General features: G+C 39.6%; 1 protein-coding gene across 1 annotated transcript in view; it reads left to right on the top strand.

Annotated features, from left to right (window-relative positions):
* LOC147697232 (cytoplasmic tyrosine-protein kinase BMX-like) overlaps positions 1-23,603 on the top strand; it is a 619,305-nt gene that overhangs the window by 519 nt on the left and 595,183 nt on the right. The window contains exons 2-3 of the mRNA XM_086936120.1: positions 7,316-7,420; positions 7,513-7,594. Coding sequence (XP_086792246.1) covers positions 7,316-7,420; positions 7,513-7,594 — 187 coding nt within the window. The remainder of the gene's footprint in view (positions 1-7,315; positions 7,421-7,512; positions 7,595-23,603) is intronic.

Raw genomic sequence — 23,603 nt, 5'->3', positions numbered from 1 at the left:
TCTTCCTCGCTAGGCTGGCACATTTTTATGCCTTTTGATGAATTCAAAATTCACAATCTTGTAACATAGTGCAAGGATGCATGTGTAATGTATCCCATAGCGGAGGCCAACAGGTGACGGGTGCCCAGTTAGAGGCTCCCAAAGTCCCATTCCGCCTTCCTTTACTTGGCGGTCGGACCGCCATGTAAAGGCAGTGGAAAAAGGGACATTGTAACACCTACGGCGGCTCCTCTGCACACACTGCCTCCATTATAGACTCCGATAGATGCTCCGACAGGCTCCTTGAGTCTGTCAGCGTGTTGGTCAGTCTCTCCCCCTCCTGCACACTGCACAACCTCACCATTATGCTGTGGTCGAACCGCAGCCTCCGATGTCGGATTGACCGCCCAACATCTTAACTGGACCCTTATTTGTTTTAATTTTCCAATACGATACTGAAAGATTAGTTGTACAAAAATGTAAGCTCATATATGGGCTGGCCATCCAATGATCACTGCTTAAACGTTTCATAAATATGTGGTAAACACCTTCACTGGAAACCTGCAGAAAACAGTGTGCAAAATACTCTAGGTGAATTTATTGTGACTTAAATGCAACACATATATGGATCGTGGTTCTACTTTACCATATTTAAACACTGGAGCAATAAGAGATGTTGCCTTAAAATAAAGATCATACTCAGGATCAAAAATGAAAGAAACAACCAACCATTGAAGAAATGAGGGTATAAAGTCCATTGGAAATAGAAGGCATTGTTGGTCCCCCTCATACCATCAATAAAACAGAAGTGGGTAGCCCTTAGAAACCTCTAGGTACGAATTAGTTAAAAACTTGAACAACTGAAATCAAACATCAACAAACTTGAAGTAATTTGTGGGAAAATGGTGAAAAACATTTGGAAGAAAGATAGGCAGGGATGAAGGCATTAGGGCATACGTTGGGAGAGAGGTACTAAAGTATGGTTAGGAGCAGCTGTGCCTGTATATGTTCAGAGGTAGCTCTTATTAGGGTATAGGTACCAACTGATATACTAGGGTATAGAAATGTATCCCCTGAATATGGAATCAATTATATTGATGGAAGAGCATATCGATGACAGAATATCGAAAATAAAATATTGACAGCTAAGTAGTCTAGATTTTCTGTACCTAGCTCCATGTACACAAACCTAAGTGGTACATATATAACTTCAATATATGTGGATGTGGAGTTAGGAATAGTAAATGTATCTACACTTCCCAGTTTGTACTTCCCTTTCTATACTTTGTCCCTTGATATTCTGTCCTCAATATTAGTATGCCACAATATTGTTGGTTTTGCTATTCGGTAGTGCAATCGGGTAGAGGCTGGATGGAGGTGCTAAAATATGAGTGGAAATTGCATATTACAGCAATCTCCTGACTTGGAGGCTGGGTGTTCGGTGAGAGATAGGTTAGGTGCGAAACATTTGAGGCTTTTATATGGAATTAACATTGAAAGATTTCTATTTAAAACTGATTTCCACTTAAAATCCTTTTTACAGCTCAACCTAAATGCAGCTGTTGTTGTCTGTTGTGGAGCACCCTTTCTCTGAAATATTCATAGAATAAGTTTAGGGTCAGCCTCTTGTTCAACATTTCTTGTATGTCTGATTTCCCTGCTCCTTATTTGATGGATTGCCCCCTTAGGTTTGTCTGTCCAGAACCTGCAGCATTTCTTCTGGCCCATGTTCCTGTTTGGTTGACCTATTACGATCCACTGCTGACATGGAGGGATTTATTTATTATCTTTCCTCACTATATTCAAGTTCCCACTGCTGCTTTTTCTATTTATTTCTTATAAACATTTTTGGGGAGGATCTGATTGTTGCAAACTGCTACCGCTCCTCTCGTTGGATCACTCTCCAGTAAAAACGTTATTTCGGTCGACACCCATTAAAGCAGCATAAGATAAAAGTAACTATGGACGAATAAACAAACAATTCAGTAAATAGATTCAAAGCTAAGATTTTCCAAAGGGAGAAAGCCATAATTAAAGATATTTCTTTTTTAGGTTTAAATAAAATCTGAATAAAACATTCGCACTTTAAAACATAAATTTGTGGCTGATGCTGTACAGACATCACATTTTGGTAAAGATACTTTTATTCTTGGGTTATGTTTAGTGGTTCATCGGGTGATGGTGTGCAATTGTAGCTAAAACGTCATTCTTACAGTTACAGTCAATTGTCTTGTTCGAAGGCGTCTGCACAAGGGGATAGTCCATCGTCTTCGCTGTTTGGTATATGCAGGGTAAAAAAAGAGTAAATCGCCATCTGTCTCCTGTGCTGTGCCACATACCAAGCAAACTGCACTACCCCTTGTGTGATCCGCTTTCCTGGTAAAAACAGCGAGTAGCAGAGTCTCCAGCAGGGGCGGCTCTAGCCTCATGGCGGCCCTGGGCAGGGAGCGTAGGTAGGGGGCCCCAGAAGAGGGGGTCCAGGCGGGGCAGAGCATGGAGGCCAGTGAAGAGGGGGGGTCAGGGTGTTCGGAAGTGGAACAGAGCCGGAGGCCCCCAAATCCCTGCCAGGGGCCGCCACGCAAATATGTATCCATCCTCAGAGGATTATTATATTAAGGATATATATTGGCATGGTGGCCCCTGGGGTTTGGTGGCCCTGTGCAGGTGCACAGCTTGCACATGCCTAAGGCCGCCCCTGTCTCCAGCCTGAATTTGATGTCTAAAGACCTAGTAAATGGCTGTTCAATTTCCTCTAGGAAGCTTTCAAATATTAACTACGTTTTTTGGTACAGCAAAGAATCAGTACGACTGCCACTGGTGGTGGTTTCCAGTACCTTCCTCCATTTGTTTGTCCAGAAGCCCTCTCTGATCCCCTTTACGGAGGAGACAGAGATGCCCTCCAGGCATTGCCAAAGGTCTAGGGCCCTCATTGCAGTGAGTTATTCCCTGTTGCACCTGAGCCACGGCAAAGTATTGGCACACCTTGGGGTCAAAAGAATATCCTTCAATCCATTTCTAAAACATTTCAGCTCTGGGACCAGCCATAATCTAAGCCAGTATAAAATTGGTTTCAGGCACACAATAGCATCAATAGGGCGTATGTTTGAATCCACTCCTTAAAAAACCTGGGGTGTGCCTTATGGGAGTCTAAGTGCTGTTCTCAGAAACTTGTTTTCGGCAATACCCAACGGGTTAACATTGCTACAGCCACATAGTTCAGAGCCATAGGTAGCCGGTGCCACAGCTTGGGCTCTCTATATTTCAAACAGTGGGGACAAAGGATGAAAACATGTGTTCCTAGCAAACTTCAATGTGGCTGCTGCCCTGTAGTTAAAGGGTAATCTATTCTTGGTGACCTGGCTGTTCCAAGAGCTGGTGTTGGAGAGGTGTATACCCAAATAATGAAAGTATGAGACTCTCTCTAGATTGACTCCCCCTAGTCTGACTGTTCCTCGACATTGCCTGTGTGGGTGGATAGCCATAAATTTGGTTTTATCAGCATTTATCGCTAGGCCATTGGTACTACAAAATAAATTGAATCTTTCTAGCAATAATTCCAGGCATTTGGGGGTTTTTGACACCAGAAGGGTGTAATAAGCGAATAGTAACGCTGGGATGTTAACACCACCCAAGACCGGGTAGTCATCTACCCACCCCGTTAGGAATTTGATGCATCTGTTAAGAAAAAGAAGAAAACGTGTTGAAGCAAGGACGCAGCCTTGCCTTATACCCATATCTACAGAAATACGATCAGTACATTCACCCTCTTGGCCCCATCTAACTTGGGCATTGTTTCCAGAGTGCAGTCTCAAGATTACTTCCAATAGTGGGACAGGGAATTCCATGTCCCTCAGGGCGGCCAAACATTTGACTCTGGGACCATATCAAAGGAAGCCTTGAGGTCCACAAATGCTTTGTAAAGGTTACTTCCATTAAAGTCTACCATTTTCCAACTCAGCATCAAGAACCTAAAGACCTGATTTATGGTACTTATTTTAGTGCGGAACCCAGCCTGGAATGGGGACTGAATATTATTGTCCTCCAGCCACATGCTGAGGTGGTTCAGGACTTCTTTGCAAAATATCTTCTGGCCGATATCTAGGAGGCTTATTGTCTAATATTTAGCCGGGGCCACTCTTGCACCTTCCTTATATATGGGGACTAATATTGCTCCCTTCCAGGAGTCAGGGATGGTTGCGTACAAAAATAAAGGACGCCCTGAAAATTCTAGAAGTTCCTAGGACAGGGAAACAATTCTTACTGAAATAACATTCCTAAGCAACTTGGGACCATACGGGAATCAAGTCCTATACATAATGAGATAATATCTACATAGGCTCAGTGTACTACAAAAATCAGTTAACAATATTTCATTTTATTCATACAAAATTTTAAAATCTAATATAAGCAATCATGACGAAACATGAATAACATCACATACAATACAACATTATATACATAAAAAGGATCAGTTGAGACACAACCATTAAACAAATAGCTAAAAATTATCAGAGACATGATCAATATTCAAATGGTGAACCATATGTGGCTAGATTTTGTAAATGTTTGTAATTTTCTCTACAAACGTTTCGTCGTATGGGACGCCTTCTTGAGGAAGAGACACATAGACACATAAAATACATATAAGACAACAAAGTACACTAAGTCCTTGTAGGGATATGGACTGTACAATATACATATAAGAAGATGAGCTCCAAACACACCAACAATAAAAATGACACTAATAACAAAAAAGGTTTATAAAATTAGAAAAGATCGGGTTTAGATGGGTAATTTACTCACTTTCATATTTTCTGCATGGTAATCTTTTATAATTTTATAAACCTTTTTTCTTATTATTAAAATTTTTATTGTTGGTATGTATGAAGCTCACCTTCTTATATGTATATTGTATAGCCCATATCCCTACACAGACTCAGTGTTGTCTTATATGTATTTTATGTGTTTTTATCGTACAGACATCTATCTGGCTCTACCTGAAGAAGGCCTCCCGTACGCCGAGACGTGCGTAGAGAAAATAACAAACATCTACAAAATGTTGCCACATGTGGTTCACACCCCTTGAATATTGATCTTGTCTTTGATCATTTTTAGTTATTTGTTTTATGGTTGTGTTTTAACTGATCATATTCATGTATATAATGTTGTATTGTCTGTGATGTTATTCATGTTTCATCATTATTGCTTATGTCAGATGTTTAAATTTTGTATGAATAAAATTAAATACTTTTATCTGATTTTTGTAGCACACTGAGAATATGTAGATATTATCTCATTATGTATAGGACTTGATTTCGGTATGGTCCCAAGTTGCTTAGGAATGGGTTTTCAGTAAGAAGTCAGGGATGATTGCACCTGCTGCAATGGCATTACAAATGCAGTTTAAGTGCTGTGCTCAGATTTCAGGTAGAGATTTAAACAAATCCCCAGAAATTCCATCTGGCCCAGGAGCCTTACCAGCTTTTAATTCATGGATGGCCTGTTGAGTTTCTCTAAATGTGACTACTATAGTTTCATTTGCGAGTCTTATCCAGGACCTGGATTCATCTCAGCCCCTGTTTGGTTGATCTTTAGGCAGGGCTCTTGGGTGGGCGAGTCCTGCTTGGAGTAGGTTGGTTTACCCTTAGTTTAAAGGGATTTGCTTCTCTCAATTTTGGGCATTTGCTTCCAACCTCCTGCTCCCAGTGCCTTTAAATTTCCCACCTCTTGCTCCTTCTTCTTTTTGTTAGTTTAAAAAAATAATTTGGTGGGGGCCTAGCCGCTGCACACTTCTATTGGACGACCAAATTTCAGGCCTGTTCTGTCTGCCCCCACTCCCTCTGCTGCCAGCATAATGCCTCCAGCCCCGACTTTATTTGTTAATATTTTTCATATCTATTTTGCTGGGACCTGGCAACTACTACCTCAAAAGCTTGCCTACAATTGCACAGCACTGTCTGAATACTTTATATAATTTTTTTGAATTTAGCATTTCCAGATGGACGCCCAATTGTAAAGGAAAAATCATTCAAAGATGGTAACTGTGCATGCACACAAATATGCTGTGGGAGTATTTATATTATTTTTCTTTCACTTTCAGAAAAATGCAGACGTGGTGACCATATAGGGGAAAAAGCATTGGCAAAGCCAGTAGGTTTCACTGTGAGTACTATCGGCTTTGCCAATGTTTGTTGATTTTTGATCCTGTTATCCATTAGATTATTCTTCAAATTTTATATAATTCAAAGTTTTGGCTATAAACATATTGTCTTTTCAATATGAACCATATTTCTTCAAGTTTTTCAACATTGTGTATGAAGTAACATTTTTAACTATATCCTGCATATGTACATATATGAACGTAGTGGTACTTTTGCAGGTGAGCACAGTATTGATTCAAAATAGTTTACAAGGAGGCAGATTAAATATGTACTTAGTAGCGTGGCAAAAATGATATTTGAGATATGAGTCTTCAAAGTCTCTCTAATTCTAATTTGAACTCCTGGAAACTCCCACACCCCAGGGGAGGAGTCCCATTTCCAGTTGACACTGTGGTTTTAAATACTATGGGGCCCATTAGGATGGCGGGCGGATTGCCTCCGCCAGGCTGGGGGTAGCCACCTCCAGCCTGGCGGGGGCAATCCGCCAGCCATCCGCCCCTAAATTCCCCCCCACCATATTAGAATGGCGGGGGGACCACGGCGGATGGAAAGACCATCCACCTCTTTTCCACCCCTGTCGCCCTGCGGCCGGGGTGGAAAAGGTTTAATATGTTGCTGATGTCTATTAAACAGTGCCAGCCATATTAGCATGGCCCAAAACAGATGCCTTAGGCATGTGGTCTTCACTTCGGAGGCCCCCTGCGGGCCCCCGGAGTGAAGGACAGGTGGGGGTGCACACAGAGGGGTTCCCGTGGTACCCCCCTGCATTTGCATTAACAAAGTGGCAGGCACCGTGCGGTGCCTGCCGCTTTGTTAATGCAAATGCATATATGCATTTTTAGCATTGAGGCGGGCGGTGCTGAGAGCACCACCTGCCACAATGCTAAAAATGCAGTATGCGCCCCCAACAGTGGCGGGTGCATCCTAATCCCCTCACGGGACCCGCACCCTTATGACGGGCAGTCCCAAACTCTGATAGGATGACGGGCGGACTAAGTCCGCCCGCCATCCTAATGACCCCTATGAAACTGAAGGTCGAAACGCCTTCTGACCAATAATCATTAGGAAAGGGGTTCCCACTGGTTTATGATCCACAAACAAAAATTAGAAAATATATAATTTGCTCTGTGCTTTATGATGGAAAAAATGTGTTAATTCTGAATTTGATATTTTAGAAAAAAGGAAAGAAGAAAGGATATATTGATATCAAGGATATTCAATGTGTGGCAACAGTAAATCTTGTGGAACAGACACCCATAGAGAGGCAATATCCCTTCCAGGTATAGTACAAGATACTGAAAACACATTTTTTTCTACCTATTCTAAGTATTAGTGAGAAAAATATTGGTGCTAAAACAAATATTCTTTTCAGATCATATATGGGGATTGCTTTCTGTATATCTTCTCAGAGAATGAAGAGAGCCGAAGCAAATGGCTGATCACACTGCAACAAAGTAAGTTTACATTAACATTAGAGAAATCAAAAAAATGAGGAGTAACTTTGGTTCACCAGTGGTTATGATTGCCAGCACTATGTTTTGAAGTTAGAACAATCACTTTGTGAATTGCAAAATGCTGATTTTGTGTTATTAAGTGATTGTATTGTACTTGGTGGGGCTGTGATATCTGTCCACAGACCTGTAAACAATGTTCTTCTTTCAGTATACGTGTGCCAACAGTTCTCAGCTGTAATACAAAATTCATACAGCAACTCTACTGTATTATAAAGAATGATAGCTGGGCTGTTGTCAATAATGGCATTGTTATTCATTAATGCATGGCAGACGACATCACTTGTAATACAGTAGTGATACATTCCATGTTATACACAACTTTTTGTGATATGTTTCTCCACAAATCATCATCACCTGTGCATTTCAGCAGAGCAGGGTGTACACCAGTCATGGGGTAGCCATGCACAAATGACTTCACTTGCCTCACCCCTTCTTCATACTGATGTTAATTAAAAAATTAACTAAGTCGATGTTTGGTCACTGACCTCACCACCTTTTGATAGTTTCTTCACTCCTTGCCCAAATATATATTTTAAAAAGCTGACACAATGCCATATCTCTTTTAGGATAATTTGCAGTATCTCAATTTCCTCACCAAAATAAAAAACAGACATAGGATTCTGACAACCTCCCTCAGCCCATCAACATAACACTCCTATCCACTAGTAAAGACCACCCAAAGGACCAAGCAGCTGATTGCAATGTTGGTCGGATCACAACCAACGGCTTGTTTGTTGCGATCCGACTGACATCTTTACATGCAGTCTGACAGACTCATTATGATGCTGCGGTCTGAGGCAGGAAGCAGAGAAACTGACCGATTCCTATATGACTGCCTCAAGGAGCCCGTCAGGGCAGCAGGTGGAAAGTAGTCACCTAAAATGGGGCAGTTCCTGCTTCGGCACTACCTTAAGGATTATAATTCATGTTTTAGACAGCCTTTCAATGTCGGTCCAACTGCCATTGAAAGACTGTGAGAAAGGGACTTCGGGGGCCCATAGCAAGGCCTGTCCCTCTGCGGTCTGCGCTAAGAGACATGGGGGCACCTGTGGTGTCCCCCAAACATCAATACCCCACATGCCAGGAACTCATGGTGCATGGGTGTTTGTAAACATCCATTTTCCTAATGTGGGTTGTGAAGTGACTTTTCCACCCGTTGCACAAGCTTCATTAAAAAAATTGATGTTTACTATGCCCTCATGGGCGATTGCATCGAAATTCATCAAATGAAACCGCCAACTACTAGTCAGTCGGTTTGTATTCCAACACATTGCCGGTTGGACACTTGTCCAACCGGCATAGGAATTAGGGCCCTGGTGTCTTGCCACTCATCAAACCAACCTTTTGCATTATATCCACTCCCTTAATATAAATAATGGTGTTTGGAAAAAATATATTTAAAAAAATATTGAGATGCAGAAATGTTGAGTTTTTAATATAAAGATCCACTAATATTGTGGTACCGGATTATGGATGACAAGAATGTAAGTAATATTGATGTAAAAAATATTTATGTTGTTAATATCATTTACAAAAAGATCTATGTTGATAATATCAGTGTTAAAAATATCTATGCTGCTAATATCGTTTGCAAAAAAATGTTAATATCGTTTTTTAATAAGTTGTATACATTTTTTTTTGTTTAAATTGTATATGTTATACGTTGTTTGTAAATATAATTTGTATATCTTTTGCTGTTTCTTAATTTAATTAAACATAATTGTTTATTGTAATTTTAAGTGTTGTACTAGACTGTGGGGTTTGTAGAGGTTTAATTAATTAATAAACAATTTTTTATAAGGATTTATAAATGACTTGATAATTAATTATGTAACAATTTATTTGTTAAATTTTAGTTACAAGTTTTGGGATTTGTAGGGGTATGGGTGAAAGTAAATTAATTATGAATAATGAATAATTATGTTTCATTATTATTAAATATTGTAATTAATTATTAATTCATTTGCAATTATTATTAAATATTGAATTGATAATACTAATGTAAATTGTGTATTTAATGTATTTCTTAATTTATGTCTTAGGTGCGGGTAGAGGGGTTTGTTGGGGTACATGGTGGGAAGTAAATTAATTTTAATTTATTATGAATATATTTTTAAATTTCACTTATTTATTTGATAATTAAATATGTAAATCGTGTAATTAAGGTATTTTTTAAGGTATCTTTTAGGTGTGAGTTGTGGGGTTTATAGGGGTACAGGGTAGGAAGTACATTTAAGCATAATTAAAAATTCATTTAAATTATTATTAATATTTTAATTGATATTTTATTATGTAAATTGAGTGATTAAGATGTGTTTATATTATATGTAAGGTGTGGGTTGTGTTTTTAGGATTACAGGGCCAGAAGTTAATTAATTAAGTATCTATTGCTAATTAATTATTACTTTATTAATATTTATTTCATTGATAATTATGTGAAATTATCATATTTATTCAGTTATATTTTAGGTGTGTGTTGTTTAGTTTGTAGAGCAAATTGTTTGAGGTATTTAAGTAATGAGAAAATAAAATTAAATAATGTAGTTTTTTTTAATTCAATATATTAATTGTTTTAAAATGTGTTTACTTGTATTACGTTTTAATTGTTGGCTAAAATGTTCGTGGAAATATAGCATGGTACTTCAATTATATTAATACTATCTGTTTTAATTGATCGTAATTATTTAAAATATAATAGTTTCGTAAATGTTGTTAAAATTAAGTCATTTCATTCTTATATTTAGAATTGTATATTTTTGGGCATTCAATAGATTTTTTAACATATAATATTTGTTTTAAGTGAAGTACTCTCGCTGTACTGTTCCAGTGAAATAAGTGGGAATAGTACATTTTACCCCTTCTGAATTTAACGCGTTCCCTACTGTCTGGAGTGGGAATAGCAAATTTGACTTCTCCTGAGTTCAACCATTTCCTCACTGTTGCACCTACTGGAGTGAGAATAGTCAATTGAACCCCTACTGAGTCTAACACTTTCCCTACTGTTGCACACACAGGACTGGGTATAGTAAATGTTACCCCTCCTGAGTCCAATGCTTACCCTACTGTTGCATCACCTGGTGTGGGAAAAGTACATTTAACCCTTCTAGAATCCAGCAATGTCCATACTATTGTACTGACTGGAGTGGTATTAGTAATATTTTTTACCCTTTTTACTCTTTCTGAGTCCAAAACTTTCCCTACTGTTGCCCTCACTGGAGTGGGAATAGTAAATTTAACCACCCCTGTGTCCAATGTGATGTAATGATGCATCTAATGGAGTGGGGATAGTGTATTTCATCCCTTCTGAGTCCAGCATGTTCTCTACTGTTGCACATATTGGAATGGGAATATTACATGTTACCCCTATGGTATCCAATGCTTTCCCAACTGTTGTGCATACTAAAGTGGAAATAGTATATTAATTATTATAGGAGTTTAATACGTTTTTAAGTACTGTTTAAATATGTATTATTAGTATGTGTTTATGTACTTATTTATACATTTTACAGATATACATTCATGTTCATTTTAAAATATGTTAGCAAAATGTATTTTTATATGTTGTTTACATTTTTATTTCTAAATAAATTACGAATATTTTGCACTTTTTAGTTTATTTGCTATATTTATTTATTTTTCATATTTGTATGTAAAAGATTATAATTAATATTTTCTTGCAATAGTTTGATGTCATATATGTGTCTATATATTACCTACTGGCTGTCGCCAGTAGGTATATATAGTTAGGATTTTTTCTCTAAGGGACTATTGAAAATTCTATGTTTAATAACTTTGGCGTTTATGGACGGAATCGGCTGACATTTTTAGGAAAATGGCACATTTTGTTTCTGAGCAGCCCCTAAAAATTTGGTCAAGGGGGGGCCAAGAAAAAAGGGGGGTCCCAAAACGCGTTTTTAACAATGAGTTTTCCATAGGGCGTTTGGCCTCACTTTTAGCACGAACGGCTAAATGGATTTGCACGAAACTTCGCAAAATTGTAGGGACTGTTAGCCCGATGTGCCTTTGCTGGGTCTCAATATATGTGCTCCAGTGGATTTTGAGAAATAAACGTTTTAAAAAACAGATATATCTGTGACAGCGTCCCGGGTAGCGCTCCGGTTCGCGAACTTTTCGCGTAACGGAACTTTGCGAAGCGAAGCTGATTGGCTCTCCGGTGTCTGTCAACATTCTAAACAGTCCGGAGCAGCCGCCATCTTGTCTCTCGGTAGGATCGAGAGACAAGAGGAGGAGAAAAACGAAGGGGGAATTTAATGAAAGGGGGCAAGGTAGACCCTTCTTGATCCCCTAGGAATGATGTTGGGGTTATTAAAGGGTCCCGTGGGGCAAATAAAAAAAATTGATTTTTTGCGGTAGAAGCGCTTTCCGGTTCGCGAACCGGGTAGCGAACCGGGACGCGAAACGGGAATTCGCCATTTTGTGTTTCGTTTTAATTAAATTACAAGATGGAGAAAAAAAATGTGAGAAATGGGTATAAGGGGGTACGGGAGACGTATCCTGACCCCCTATGTTTTCTGAGGGTGGCTGAGGATGCTCATATATGTTGATACTTGTCTTCCAGCGGCTGCGCGTGAGCGTTTTTTTTTTTTTTTTTTTGCTGCGTGACGTCTGTTAACATTCGATTCGAAGGAAATCAGGAAGTGTTGACCGCCATTTTGACACTGCGAGTAAATATATTGTTAAAAATAATTGTTATAAATTAATCCGTATTGATAAACATTGTCTGCACCATCTTGCTTTTTTTCCAATGCCACGCTTTTGTCGTGCACGGCAGCCATTTTAGATGCCTTGACCAGACCCACTCTCTGCACGCCGCCGATCGTGACGTCTGTTAACGTTCGATTCGAAGGAAATCAGGAAGTGTTGACCGCCATTTTGACACTGCGAGTAAATATATTGTTAAAAATAATTGTTATAAATTAATCCGTATTGATAAACATTGTCTGCGCCATCTTGCTTTTTTTCAAATGCCACACTTTTGTCGTGCACGGCAGCCATTTTAGATGCCTTGACCAGACCCACTCTCTACACGCCGCCGATCCTCAGCATGGCTCACCACCCTCGCAAGCATCTCCCCCACGCACTGGTCACCCCCGCTCTCTCTCTTATGCATGGGCCATAAACCTCCCCCCTAATGCGCTGCTCTTCCCTGAGAATCACAACCTGTGCCCGCCCGACACCTCCCTTTCACCCTATTCACTACCGCACCCTCTGACACTCCTCTTCCTTTGTGTCTGATTGTCCAGGCCGGTCCCAGGCTATCACCTAGCCCTGCGGATGTAGTTTATTGTCTCAACTGTAAAGAATCACCCCTCTTCAAAGGAGTTACAGTAGATCAAGGCCCCCACCCCATGAGATCCGTCACACCACACGCGTTCCTACTATCTGATAACGATCCTGTATTGTGATTGGGGAGGGGATTCTCACTGTGAGGGTGTGTGGGACCGAGCCTGAAGCGGAAGATTCCAGGGATGCCTTTTTGTACATCAAAGTCTTCACAATTATGTGTCACATTAAAAATATATAGCACTCCAACAAAGTAGTAGGATTATAACACTTTAATACCTTATAAATATATACAACGCACCAAAAACAGTAAACACGTTAAAAAAAAAAATGTAAACAAAGGAACAATGGGCTGCTGTGAGGTGGCATCAGTAGCGGTCTGTTGTGCGAATAGTCCGAAGGCAGCACAACGCGCTGAGATCTGGATGGCACCCAGGTGATGTCCTTTACTTGCCGCACTGGTCTTGGCATCCTATAATGCTGTGCCGAAAAATGGCGTGGGGCACCCCCGGGGGGGGGGGGGGGAGGCGGCATGAACGGGCCTCCCCAGGTGGAGGCTCGTCTGCTGTAGTGGGGCGCCCCTTTACCGTTTCAGTTGCCATTCAGCGGTTTTCCGCCCGCATTTGCTGCACTGTGCCTCATCCGCCATTCAGCTGTTTACCGCCCGCTCTTGCGGCTACAGCGTCTCGTTCACCATCCAGTTGAGTTGCGCCCGCTCTTGCGGCTACAGCGTCTCGCCCACAATCCAGTTGAATTGCGCCCACTCTTGCGGTGCAGCGATAGGCGGCTGCCACAGGACTCTTAAAATGGCAGCCGGCTCTTCGGATTTGGGCCTGGTCCACTAAAATGTCCCTGGGACACATTTGAACTCGGACATTTGCCTGCTAGGGCTTGGGCCCCATTCTCGAAAGCGTCCCCTCAGCCTTGAAGATTCTACAAAAGTCATCGGGGCCCCCGACTCCCGCAGGCTTCCGGTGGGGAGCGGCTGCCATGATTGGTTGCGGAATGGCCACGACGGAGCTACGAGATGGTGGTGCTCTCATGCTGACGCCAGCTTTAGTCTGAAACATCCAGAAACACTGTAGACTATGAATTCGATGACTTCCGTTGGAGCCCCAACGTGACCCGGTAGGGAAGAACTTGCCCTCCCCTTTTTTGACTGATGGTTCTTGTTGCCTGTCCCATCTGGTGTCATCTAACGGAACCGTCTCCTGGCGCAGGTATATGTGATGGTCAGACCAGGGCACCGCAGGACGTGTCTTCAGGTCAAACGGATTGTGGGACAAGGTGTGGAGCAGGCGCAATTATCTCGGGGGCCTCCGTCAAGCGGTTCAGGGAGGCACCGCATCACATTGTTTTCCAATGCAGTCAGGTCCACAAACAGCCCTCACTTACTTTGAGAATAGTGAAGCTGCAGCAGGTGCAAATAAGCTTCAGACAGTGTTACAAGCGCTGCTCCGAACCCTCAACTATGGCACCCAACATCCAGGACTTATGCCATTTGTGCAAGGCAGTGACATCGAAGCATCTCAGGGACCAAGCAACATACCAGAGTCCTTCCCACAACCTCTGCCTTCCTTCTTACCTAGTTATTGTTCTTTCACTCCCACTCTAGGCTTTTAGTCTGTGGATGGAAAACCATGAACCTACACTCACCTATGAAAATCTTACTATTGATGGTTTATTTTGAGCCCAAAATACAAAGGCTTGTTTGGATCGATGTTGCAGCAGGCTGCCATGTAAATAGTTATTTAATAAAACATTTTACCCTGTTACTTTGAGGGTGTGTTGTATATATTTATAATATTTGCATAGTGTTTGTCGTTATTTTGGGTGGGGTGGACGGCGGAGCCGAGCTGTCTTGCAGCCATCATGGTGTCGAGCTCAGTTCCTCTCACTAGGTTCGTATTTGTCATGAGGGGTTGTTCATAATGTTTCTATTTTAGCGAGGTCAAAAAGAGATCTCATTAGTGGCCTACTGATTTTGCTTGATTCCTTTTGTTTTTTTAACGATTTTTCACTATTTGCAAAGACTAAACAGAGTATTGCGACTCTGTGCTTGTTTGTAAATAGAGAATGAACCAAAGAGAACCAATTCCAAAACAATAAATGCTTGGATAACAATCAATCAAATGGAGAGGGAAGCAGGCACGACGGATTACAACGGGGGCAAAGGCCTGTGTTACTTACTCTTCACTATCTGCAAAGAGAGAATACTCCTAAAAGAAAAGAAGAGGGGGGGCAGCGTTCAAAGCGCATCAGCGTGCATAAATACGAAAATGTTTTTACCTACCACGTACTTGACATTTTACAGCTTTTGATATTTGCTATTAAAAAACCATTGAAATTCACTGAAAAAACCATAGGTTATAGACCATATATAGTTAGGGATTAGCATTTACAAAACCTTGAAAATTCACTGAAAAAACCATAGGTTATAGACCATATATAGTTAGGGATTAACATTTACAAAACCTTAATTTACTCGCACAAAACCATTGAAATTCGCATATATAGTTAGTTGCACTAACTATATATCGCACACCCGCAATCCACTGCTGATGATGTCACATATTACATCATTCATGACATGGTCAGTCAAATAAATATGTGTTTCTATAACTGATTGTTTAAGAGAGTAAGTATGTGTACGTTTCTGTAGAAATAATGTAGTGGTGTGTGTAGAGCTGTATATGCAAGTAAATGGATGTTTGATAGTGTATTTGCATGTGTGAGTATATGTGTGAATAACTCTATGTATAAGTGTAGGTGTGTAACAGGATGTATAGGTGCATGAGTACATATGATGAGTAAGTACATGTATGAGTGACTATATAGAACTACTGGTGAATGAGTGGATGTGTATGTAGATTTTGGAATTACTGAATAGGTTGTTCTAACTGGTATTGGTATCTCCATTTTTTTTGAAAATTTTAGGTTCTAATTTTGAATGTGTGTATCAAAGGTTATATTAGGGTGAGAGGTGGTCTGCCACTCTTTCACAAGGATGATGTCATCAGTGATGTCATCAGTGATGTCATTTGAGATGTCATCAGTAATGTCATGAGTGATGTCACTGACCATGTCATGAGTGATGTAGTATTTGACGTCATCAGCAGTGCATTGCGGGCGCGTGAGTTATAGTTAGCTGAACTAACTATAACGGGGGAATTTCAATGGTTTGTATGAGTGAAATGTCCAGCTAACTATAAAGTGTGAAACCTTTGGTTCTTTTCAGTGAATTTCTAAGGTTTTTTAAATGCTAATTCCTAACTATAACGTGGCTCAAACCTATGGTTTTTTAAGTGAATTTCAAAGGTTTTGTAAATGATCATTTTTAAATGTATAAATTATTATATTTCTTTCTTTTTATACTAATTTCCTACATTTTTATTATAAATATTTATATTTATTTTATTTTTGTTAATTATATTTCATATTCTTAATGTAAAATAAAAACAAATCTAAATCCCAATTTTTTTTTTATTATAAATTAATTTCCCCCCCATTTTTTTTACAATTAAATTCAGTATAATTCCTTGTTCATATTTTTGGGGGTAATCGCACCGTACATGGACAGGTATTGCACCACACTTTGTACGTTAAATGGTCCTCTGCGCGTAGCCGCACACTCTTTACGGTTACGCTTTGACCTTGTGCGTCACATCAACGCTTCTGCGTGACGCTATGTACGGCGCCCCATAAGCGTACGGCGCGAAAGTTTCTAATTGTTCAAAAACATATATTTATGTATTTAATGTACATATTAAGGGAAGACATTATCTAGGACAATCATGAAAATGTTTTTTTAACTTTTAATAAGCGATTATTACTTTTAAAAGCAATTATGCAAATTGCAGATGTACGTCGTATGTACTCTCATCTTAAGAGCACGGTAAGAGCACAAAAAGAGCAGTGTAAGCATACGCAAAGTCATGTGACCATAAAAGGAGACTTTTGATTGTTTCATAATACTTCCTATTCCAACTGTTGAAAGAGCCCTCTCATTTTGATCATCCTACTTGGACTTTCCCAGGAAAACATCTATTCTGTGGAGCTGTAGTCATTTAGAACTCAGAAAAAGAGAAAAGAAGCTCTTATTTGGAAGATTTTTTCATATCCGGAGGGACAGAAAAAGGTGAATGCACCGGAAGTAACGTTCAAGATCTGTGAGGTTACACTTTCCAGGGGTGACCCCACCAAAAAGTACTTTTTCGGGACAGCCTCAAAAGTTCGCCATGTAAAAAATTTGCATCCAAATAATTATGCAAGGATGGCAACACAAAGGTTCCAGGAGAACCCTCAACCTGCAGTTCCTTCGACCTCAACTGCACCACCACCTCCTCCGAGCAGTCTGCATCCTATTATTGTGCCTCAGTTTGTGGATCTTACAATTCATTGTAAATTTTGCAGAGAACTACTTTGTTACGGTGAGCAGTCTATTTACCTCATTGCGAAGAGGAAAGAAGAGCACTGTTGCCCAAAACAATAATATTTTTTTTCTTTTTTGTACCTGTTCCACAGTTTTTTTGTTTCCAGTTTAATTTTTTTGGTTTAAAAAAACAACTAAAAACTTGCTGAAAAAATAAAAAAAAATCGAAAACTAAAAAGAAAAAAACCCAGTTATTTTCAGAACTACCTCCACTGGCTTAAGAAAGAACTATATTTCTATAGTAGTGCGTAAACGTTTGTCAGAATGAATGTGTAGTGCATAAATGAATGAATGAATTAGTAGTGTATGGTGAATGTGAAAGTGCAAAACTATAAGAGAGTGCTACAGCATAAATGTATAAGGTGTTTACCTATACTATACTGTAGTAACTCTTGTGCACTCCAATGTAACACATCCATATAAATATGTTAAAAGTCTATACTTCAACTTGCACTGCTAGTGAAACTGCCTGGGTGAATTTATATGTGTTAGGAGCGGATTAAGAACCCCCTGTGCTTCTTTCACACATCTTTTTTATCACTTTTGTGATGCAGCGGTGGTGCAAAAGATGTGCCATGGTGTCTAATATTTACAATGTGATGTATATGGAAGGTGCATCACATTCTAAAGCCCTGCGCCAGAAAGAGACTTTCCTGCGCAGAGGGTGGGGGTGAGAGGGAGTGGAGGTGTTCTGGCATAGGAACGCCTCCTAAAACTAACTGAGTGAAATCTTTAAGATTGTATTCAGTCACTTTTAGGCCTACGCTACGTCAAAACCCTGCACCTGCTTGAAACAGGTGTAAGGATTGACACAGCATTGTGAGCATTGAACCCCAAGAGCATTGCTGGAGCTGTGTTGCGCTTGGAACGCAAGTCAAGCAATGCACCACCTTCACTACACAAATACATCACATATCTGTGCTGTTTTTGCTCTATAATACACTACATTGTAAATACTGTGCATCCATTGTGGTGATATCACATTGCACAATAACTGTCAAAATCCGTTTAAATGTAGTGAATGGATTACTACACACTGATCAATGAGTCACTACAAAACTATAACAGGAATGACAGAGTGCTTGGTGGAAGTGTAAAGATAAAGACTGAGGAATTCAAAATATAAAAGGTAAATTTGGAGGTGCATAGAACAGTAAATGCATAGTAAATAGGAGTTTGAAGCAGTCCATATACTAAGGCCTACTTTGCTCCATAATTACTTGGGTACTGACTGCATTATTACAGTTCTGCAAAGAGAGTGCATGACTGAATTTATAAGAGCTTGAGTTTTACCGCAGTACATATATATAAGGAAATACTGCTGAATAGCTCACTACAATATTGAAACAGTAGAGTGAGAGTGATTGTGAAAGTCTAATGATACACACTGGGGAATAGAATGTATAAAAAAGAAATGTGCAGCTACATAAAAGACTGCATGCATAGTCTATACAGGTTTAAAGCAGTACATGGCCTAAGGCCTACTTTGCACCATGATTACTTGAGTACTGACTGGATAATTACAGTTCTGCAAGGAGAGTGTCTGTCTGAATTTAAAAGAGCTTCATTTTTAGCACATTGCATACATAAGGGCATTCTGCTGAATAGCTCACTGCAATACTGAATCAGCATTCACAAAGAGTTTGCTGGAAGTGTAAGAACATAGACCGGATAATAAAAGCTATAAAAGACAAGTTTTCCCGTGCATAGAAGAGTGCATGCATAATGTATAGGACTTTGAAGAAGTCCATGCCCTAAGGCTCACTTTGCACCATGACTACTTGGGTACTGGCTGAATTATTACAATTCTGCAAGGAGAGCGTCTGGCAAAATGTACAGCAGCTTCACTTTTAGAACAGTGTATACATAAACACATACTGCTGAATTGCTCACTGCAATACTAAAATAGCAGTACCAAAATGTTTGGAGGAAGTGTAAATATACAGACTAGGCAATTGAAAGTTTAAAAGCCAAGTCTACGGGTGCATAGAAAAGGGCATTTATTATTTAATAACCTTCCCAAAGCCCAGCACACCTTTCCGAGTGTAGGATTATGATCTACAAATGCTAGCATTTTTTAAATTAGGAACCATAAAAATAACAAATATTTAACCTTTTTTTTTTCTTCTAATGAAAACAATATTTTTTTGTGTGTCTTCTATTTAGATGCTTTTCATCATGAAAATGCAAAGAACACAGTTTACCGAGTAACACTTTTTAAACTCTCTAACGTATGTAGATAATAATACCTTATACGTGTTACAATCAAAATCGAAACCTTTACAGCTTCACATTTTTAAACTTTTCCGAACACGTGCAGACGAAAAACAGTTAAAACGTGAGCATGTGTAAACTGCAAAACGTGCCATCTACATAGGCGGAGCCACATCTTCCTTTCAAAGACTACTAAACAACAAAAAACTATATAAACCACACTTACTGTGCAATTAGTTTCGTTTTCCAGAGTTATTTCGGAATCGCCAATCTCTGTTGCAGGTTCCGTTCTCCAGCACCGGATTCTCTTTTTGTGTCAACAAACATATCACAGAGTTGTAAGTTGTTTCAAGATGGCATAAGAATATTACTTAGTTATTAGCCTTAGGGCTAAGTCGCGCAATATAAATCCCAAATTCATTCATTCATTCATTCATTATAAATTGTGACTATTTGTCAATATTTAAACATTTATATGTAGAAAATATGTTATTGCATGTTTTTCCCTTTTTCTCTGTAACGTCAGCAGCTTGTTCTGTTGAAACAGATATATTATGACAAATATTACTCCTTTTCTGGATCCTTTTACCTTATATATAGTGACTTTTTATATTATAATATTCATACTGTACTTCGCGTGAGAGGTTTGCTAACCCGTTATCAAAAATTCGAAAAACGGACACTAGTTACACCTTATGACCATTGGCATAAGGGATAAAGATCAGAGTAGCCTCAAAAAACTCTATGTTACGGTTGGAAGGAGGTGCGGTATATTTGGTTCATCCGCCCCACATTAGAGTTATGGCAGTTATCATTGGCTACTCCGAAGTGAATTTGCCAGCCTCACCCGAGGCGCCTCTGGTCTTAGGTGCAGTGTCCAGAGATTTTGAGTGAAAAAAGGTGTAAAGTAAAATGTGCAAAAAAGGAACAAAGTTTTAAAAAGAGGTAAACAGCCCGAAAGTTCTTTAATGAGGGTTGTTTTTTTACCACCATTAAAAATTGAGTGGTACGATCTTAGACCGAGTTACTGGGTCTGATAGTATGGTTGATAAAATACGTCGACATGTTTCAGCTCCTGGGGCCTGGAAGGGTCTGCGGAGCTTTCGTCAGGACTCACAAAAACATAAAGGTATTGTACTTACACAATTTGTGTAGTCGTATTTTGTGTACAAACACTCTTGTATAGATTGTATATTGCTAGGAAATTTCCCTTCATAATCTGCAATGAGATAGAAAAGATATACATATTTTGCATACACACATACACCTTACAGTTAATAATAATGGATTTCATTATCAGAGTTTTGTGACATTATCGACAAAACTTCGTGACTATACATTGGCAAATAATGGAGAGTAGAGATGCTAGGTTTCTTATACATATAAACGGAATGCTGGTATGATAAGTAGATATCTATGTATCACAGGCTAGATCTAGAAGCGTAATCAGAGGCTGTAAGTATGGTATAATTACTCATTCCCTGCAGTCTGGTAGGGAGCAGGGTGTAGTCAGAGCCAAAGTATAGCTAGACGCGAGGACGAGAACGGACTTTTTAAACAATGCTTAACCGTGTAAAGGTCATACAGTGTTCTCCTACCTGAAAGACAAGAGTTATTCTGCCCCACCGGGGTGTCACATTTGTGGCCGCTTGAAGCTCAGAGCTGTCCATTATTTGCCAATGTATAGTCACGAAGTTTTGTCGATAATGTCACAAAACTCTGATAATGAAATCCATTATTATTAACTGTAAGGTGTATGTGTGTATGCAAAATATGTATATCTTTTCTATCTCATTGCAGATTATGAAGGGAAATTTCCTAGCAATATACAATCTATACAAGAGTGTTTGTACACAAAATACGACTACACAAATTGTGTAAGTACAATACCTTTATGTTTTGTGAGTCCTGACGAAAGCTCCGCAGACCCTTCCAGGCCCCAGGAGCTGAAACATGTCGACGTATTTTATCAACCATACTATCAGACCCAGTAACTCGGTCTAAGATCGTACCACTCAATTTTTAATGGTGGTAAAAAAACAACCCTCATTAAAGAACTTTCGGGCTGTTTACCTCTTTTTAAAACTTTGTTCCTTTTTTGCACATTTTACTTTACACCTTTTTTCACTCAAAATCTCTGGACACTGCACCTAAGACCAGAGGCGCCTCGGGTGAGGCTGGCAAATTCACTTCGGAGTAGCCAATGATAACTGCCATAACTCTAATGTGGGGCGGATGAACCAAATATACCGCACCTCCTTCCAACCGTAACATAGAGTTTTTTGAGGCTACTCTGATCTTTATCCCTTATGCCAATGGTCATAAGGTGTAACTAGTGTCCGTTTTTCGAATTTTTGATAACGATTAACTAACCTTGGGGAACAAAACGGAGACTCTGATCCCTTATCCCTCTTTTGATTAATCATTGTATAGGCAGCGCACAGCTGCGGGATTACAATTACTCTTACATATTTCTCTAAATATAGTAGGAAGTAATGGAAGGCATCCCTGGATTGAGTTTTGATGCGAAAGAAATAGACGAAATACTGGCAGGACAATCATTGTTACAAAATGCTGAACTCATAGAAACCCTAGCAAAAACCAATGATTGGGACAATTTAACGGATAAAAAGAGAGAACAGATTCGGACTTCCATCCATGGAATAATAATGACAGAATATCTAAGAGTAAAAACAGCACCTAAAGGCCTTTGGGTTAACAATGCACCCAGAATCTTTTTACATGACCTCGCCTTCAGGATGGACTGGTCGTCCATCTCCTGGAAATGTACTTTGGACTACCTCATTCTAATTGTCAAGACGGCAAAAAGATTATCAGATGCCCTACTAAAGGAGATTGAAGAATGCGAAAATGAATTAAAGAAAGGCATAAATCCTGCTATCGTCAAAAAGAGATTGGAGGAAATAAACAAGGAAATGGATGAGACTCGTGAATTCATTATGCAGAGTAAACTGCAAAAACTCAGCAAAGAACTAAAGAGATTCAGTCGAGAAAAAATGCACCCATACATATCAGACGAATATACAACACGGGACACTGGATCTGATAATGAATCCACAGGGTCCAATTCCTCCAACAATTCTGTCACAAGTATGGATGACTACACCACCAAAAGAGGACGTAATAATTACAGGAACCAACGCCCAAGAAGAGGAAACAGATGGCAAAGACCTTTTTATCCAGGGTTTAATATGCCCTTCTATCCGCCTTTTGTACCACAATATGCAGGATGGATGGATCCATATAACCGAGGCATGCAACAGATGCCACAACTGGATGAACAACAAATGGCCACAAATCCCAACTTACACCAACAAGAGCCGCCTTTTTTATCCAGGGGCCAAAACCAAACAAGAGGCCGAAAAAAGACAATAAGATGGCAGGATCAACAGAGAAATGTCCAGACCAGGAGTATGGCTGCAACACAACCGTCAACCAGCAAGACCAGACCCTCGTAGTGAATCTCTCCGAGCTGCAACTAACTCAAGAGCAAATGGACGTCCTGAATAAAGGTTTAAGCTTTGTGCCAACACCTCGACTGGACACCTTCAAACTAAAAAGTGAGCTAGCGGAATTTTGCAGAACTCTCAAATTGAAAGCATTTTTCCATAATACTACCAACAATCAAATTGAAGGCGATACTTCCTTACGTGGGAAATCTACATTCAATCCTCCTTACGCTAGTGTCCCGCCTGAACTCCATACATTTGAACAATCTTTAATGAAGGGCGTGGACCTTCTGGACAGGAATAAGAAAACATTCCAAAACCTATCTAAAAAAGAACGAGAAGCCCTAGACTCATTGAGGCAGAATGAGGACATAGTGGTCAAACCCGCTGACAAAGGGGGTGGCATTGTAATTTTAAGTAAAGATGGCTACAATGACCAATGCCTCACCCTTTTGGCAGACACAAGGTTCTACAAAAAACTAACCACTGACCCAACAATGAGATTGCAAAATATAATATCCAGCATGGT

This window comes from Lissotriton vulgaris, chromosome 8, assembly GCF_964263255.1.
Source record: "Lissotriton vulgaris chromosome 8, aLisVul1.2, whole genome shotgun sequence".
NCBI classification, from domain to species: Eukaryota; Metazoa; Chordata; class Amphibia; order Caudata; family Salamandridae; genus Lissotriton; species Lissotriton vulgaris.
This window is presented reverse-complemented; position numbering and strand designations above follow the sequence as displayed.